The 4,370-nt window shown below is 45.8% G+C and overlaps 1 protein-coding gene across 1 annotated transcript; it reads right to left on the minus strand.

The window, feature by feature from the left end:
- Positions 1-415: 415 nt before the first annotated feature.
- On the minus strand, positions 416-3,831 carry LOC104438940 (leucine-rich repeat receptor-like protein kinase TDR). Its single transcript, XM_039309309.1, has 3 exons — positions 3,589-3,831; positions 1,197-2,910; positions 416-1,074 (listed from the first exon to the last, which is right to left on the minus strand). The coding sequence occupies exons 1-3, from the start codon at positions 3,829-3,831 to the stop codon at positions 644-646; spliced, it is 2,388 nt and encodes a 795-aa protein (XP_039165243.1). The 3' UTR covers positions 416-643.
- Between the last annotated feature and the right edge of the window lie 539 nt (positions 3,832-4,370).

The raw sequence follows: 4,370 nt of genomic DNA on the forward strand, positions 1-4,370 counted from the left end.
AAGATAAAATTCAACAAAAATGTTAAAATTTAATAAAAGAGATGTGATTGGGTTGCAAAAATTGTTGCATATTATTAGACCTATCAAAGTAATAGATGGTTCAATGAAATATTGTCTTTATATCTCAGAGGCAATAATGGTGAGTCGGCAAGTCATTGTGACGAACTGTCTGCATTTTAGTTTAGTTGAGCATAATTCTGAAAAACTCAATTGTATAAAGAAAAGGGTCTTATTTCTTGGTTCCTTTTCTGTGAGCATCATATAATATCAATTATGAAAACTGTCTGAGTTAAGGAATTTATTTCCAAGCCATCAATGGATTTGCCAACTTTATTGAGATGCAAATGTGGCGAAAAATCAGACATTCAATGGCGATATTCGCGGAACAGCAACATCTTTCATTGCTGAAGTGGCTCTCTCCTTGGAAGTCTATCTATCTAGCTCAAATTGACATATCCATCTCTCATATTCTGTGCATTCTATAGGATACATTCAGAACCTAGTCTTAGGTATGGATGACTAATACATAGTTAGACAAATCGTTTGATGCTTGTCTCTCTGTAGGACAAGTTGGAAAAGTTTTGCAAAAGTTGGAAGACCAAAGCCCTACACTTGGCTTCTGCGACTGTTCTAGTGCTAACGTTCAGTAAGTGTTGCACTCAAGAACATGAAAATTGCTGCGTGGCATTTCCTCATGCTTGGAATTTTCGAGGAGTGGGACGACATCGAACTTGTGTTGGGATTTCTTCTCGACATTGTACAGCGGATCGCTACATTTGAGCAGCACTTGCAGTACCTCCTTCATTGTAGGCCTCGTGGAAGGCAGAGTAGCAGTGCAAAAGATCCCGAGCTTAAAAACATTGCTTATTTCATCTACGTTTGAGTCGTCCTTGATCTCCTCATCTAATGCGTCAGATATCGGGTTGCCATCTTGGATGTGACGCCATGCCCAATCAGCGAGGCACATGTCTTCGTCCCTGTCGTTAGCCTCCCTCCCAGTGGTTAGTTCCAAGAGAACCACCCCAAAGCTATAGACATCAATCTTCTCATTGACTCTTGTCGTATGAGCATACTCTGTTGTTCAACCAAAAAAGAGGCAAGACAAAACTAAATATTCCTGCTGGTAGGATATGTAAAGTATGAAGAAGGCGAACTGGCATAGCTGAAATGAACCCATGTTAAGTGAATAGAAGAACCTGGTGCCAAATAGCCGAAAGAACCAGCAACAGCTGTCATGCTAGCAGCTTCTCCAGGCTTGGCCAACATCCTTGCAAGGCCGAAGTCAGCAATTTTTGCGTTGAACTCTGAGTCTAAGAGAATGTTGCTCGATTTCACATCTCGGTGGATGATGGGTGATGAACAATCGTTATGCATATAGCAAAGTCCTTTAGCTGCTCCAAGCGCAATCTGCAACCTTTTGGGCCAATCCAAGATCATATTGTTGGCGACACCTGGGATGGGCGACGATCCTTTCTTCTTGTGAAGCCAATGGTCCAAGCTGCTATTTTCCATGTACTCATACACTAGGAGTTTCGAGTTCTCGCAAGAAATACAGCATAACAATTTGACAATGTGCCGATGCTTGATGTTCCCAAGTATCTCCACTTCTGCTGCGAATTGCTTTTCCAGCTTCTCATTTAACTTTTGGTTATTCCAAATCCTTTTCACAGCGATGGCGTCACCAGAAGGATTCACAATAATGCGATATACTTTTCCTGATCCACCACTTCCAATCACATTATGCTCCTTCAATCCTGACAGAATATTTGATTCCGTAAAATTCAAACTTTGGAATGAAGTCAGTTTTGGAGTCGAATCAAACCAATCCCTGTTCTTTCTGGAAGCTCTGATCGTGAATAGCACCACCAACAACACGCACATCGCTGCCGCAATGGCCAAGATCACGATCAAGGTGAGATTGGTCTTGCTCAACCTATGGGATTGGGCGTTGCAGAGATTGATCCTCATGAACGAATTGGATGCACAGAGCCCGGGGTTGTTCAGGAAACTGGTGTCATATGCGGCGTTCTCTAACTTGGCCGGGATTGGTCCCCTGAGGCGATTGGAGGATAAATTCAGACAGTTCAGATTCAGTTGGCCGATTTCAGGAGGAATCAAGCCGGACAGTTGGTTGTCAGACAGATCCAACTGCGTGAGTTCAGGTAGAAGACCGATTTCGCTTGGAATCGGTCCCGAGATGTTATTGTGACTAAGATTCAGAGTGGTCAAGGATTTCCATGAAACGATGTCCGTGGGAAGAATCCCGGAGAGCTCGTTCTGACCGAGCAAAAGCCTCGTCAGCTTAGGAAGCTCGGTCAATTCAGTCGGAACCGTGCCACTGAGGAGGTTATTACCGGCCTCAAACACCGCCATGTTCCTCCACGAAGACACCGTGCTCGGAATCTTGCCGAAGAATTTGTTGTTGCTCATCTCGATCCGAGTGAGGTTTGGGGACAGCTCCTCGGGAAGCTCGCCAGTTAATCCATTACCACTCAAAATCAAAGCTGTCAAGTTCCGTGACATCCAGAGTCCTCCAGGCACATTGCCGGTGAATCCATTGTTGTGCAGCATCACATGGGACAAAGTACTGCAATTTCCAAGTGACTTCGGCAACTCCCCGTTGAGATTGTTGTCCATAGCGGCCAACCAGGAGAGCGTGCCGCCATGGCACAGCTGTTCTGGAAATGCACCGCTCAAGTTGTTGTAGGCCACTTCGAATCTTCTGAGCGGGGAAAAGTTGCCAAAGTCCGGGGGGATCGTGCCCGATAGATTGTTTTTGGACAGCCTGACATCAGACAAAGCGGGAAGACGCCCAATACCTTCCGGGATTCTACCGGACAATTGATTGAACTCTAAAATCAAGCTGCATAGATTCCTGAGCTTTCCGAAATCTTCAGGTATGGTCCCCGTCAAATTATTATACGACAGATCGATCACGCACAGATTCGCAGCGCTGACTGCCTGAGGGATCAACCCGGACACATTAGTCTCGTACACGTACAACTCGCTCAAGTTCCTTAGAGCAAAAATGCTGGCCGGGATCTCTCCTGTCAGTGGATTCTTCCCCAAATCCAAGTGCTCAAGAGCCTCCATATCGCTGACCGTCTCCGGGATTCCACCATAAAGGTTCGTCTGTGCCATTGAGAAGAACCGCAGCTTCTTCAGGACAGTGAAGTTCTGCGGTAGCTGTGATGGCACGAACTTGTTGTACTCAAGCCTCAGTTCTTCGAGATCAGAGAGGCCAAAAATCTCTTCAGGGTATGTGCCATTGTACTCGGACATGTAAAGGTGAAGGATCCTCAGCCTCCGCAGCCTCACTACTGATGCAGGGACGTCGAAGGAGAAGCTGTTGGCAGCAAGAATCAGGACCTGAAGATTGGCCATGCGATCGATATCGGAAGGAATAGGACCTTCAAAGTAATTCTGGGACAGGTCGAGGTACACGAGCTTGGAACAGTTGTAGAGAACAGTGGGAAACTCTCCAGGAATAATGTTGTAGGAGAGATCGAGCTTGGTCAGATTCTTGAGGTCGCAGATGAATGGGGGGATCGAATAATTTATGTTCAGGTTGACAAGATTGAGCTCGGTGATCGAGCTTTCTTGGCAGGTGATCTCGGGCCATGTGCAGTGGGAGGATGGATTGGAGGTGACCCAGTGGTCGAGGGAAGATGGGTCCTGCCAGGATTGCCTCAGCTTCAAGAGGACTTGCTGTTCTTGATCTTGGATTTGAGACTCTGCAACATGGGAGAGGTAGCACAGGAAGACGACACTGGGGATGTAGAAGAAGAGGAAGAAGTGAATATGAGGAGGTGATGAGGTTAGTCTCGGCATAATCGGAGGTGGTTCAGAGTCTTTTTCTGGTTAGAGAGACTCTCCGGCGTTGGAGCTAGATATCTATCAGCTCAAAACATGAAGCAAAACGTGTTGGTTTGCTTGTGTATTGCTCGGCAGAACTCCCGGGTTTTTAACCTCGTTTGAAAGTGCTAAAATTCGGTGGGTCCTAAGATGATGGGTGTGGATGCATTTGTTCCTTTTTTTTTTCTATTTCCCTCCACTAATGTCTCGTCTCACTGGACGGATGAAAGAGGGGAAGAGTCAAAGAGCCAATGATAATCTCCTTATCTTAACACTACTCTGGAGTACGATTCGAAGAGAACTAAGATGCCTTCGACATCTGTGGTTCTATAACCCATAAAAGCCGGCAAACCCAGATGTTCCAGGTCAGTTTAAGGGCAAGCCAGAAAACGATAGGTTTGTTCCTCCGCAGAAGACAAAAATGTTGCTAGGTTTACATGTGCCTCCTTTCAACAGCAGCATGAGCACAGCAAGCAGGGGAGAAGAAACTGGGGCAAAGATGGAAATTTGACAGA

Source organism: Eucalyptus grandis, chromosome 3 (genome assembly GCF_016545825.1).
Source record: "Eucalyptus grandis isolate ANBG69807.140 chromosome 3, ASM1654582v1, whole genome shotgun sequence".
Taxonomy (NCBI): domain Eukaryota; kingdom Viridiplantae; phylum Streptophyta; class Magnoliopsida; order Myrtales; family Myrtaceae; genus Eucalyptus; species Eucalyptus grandis.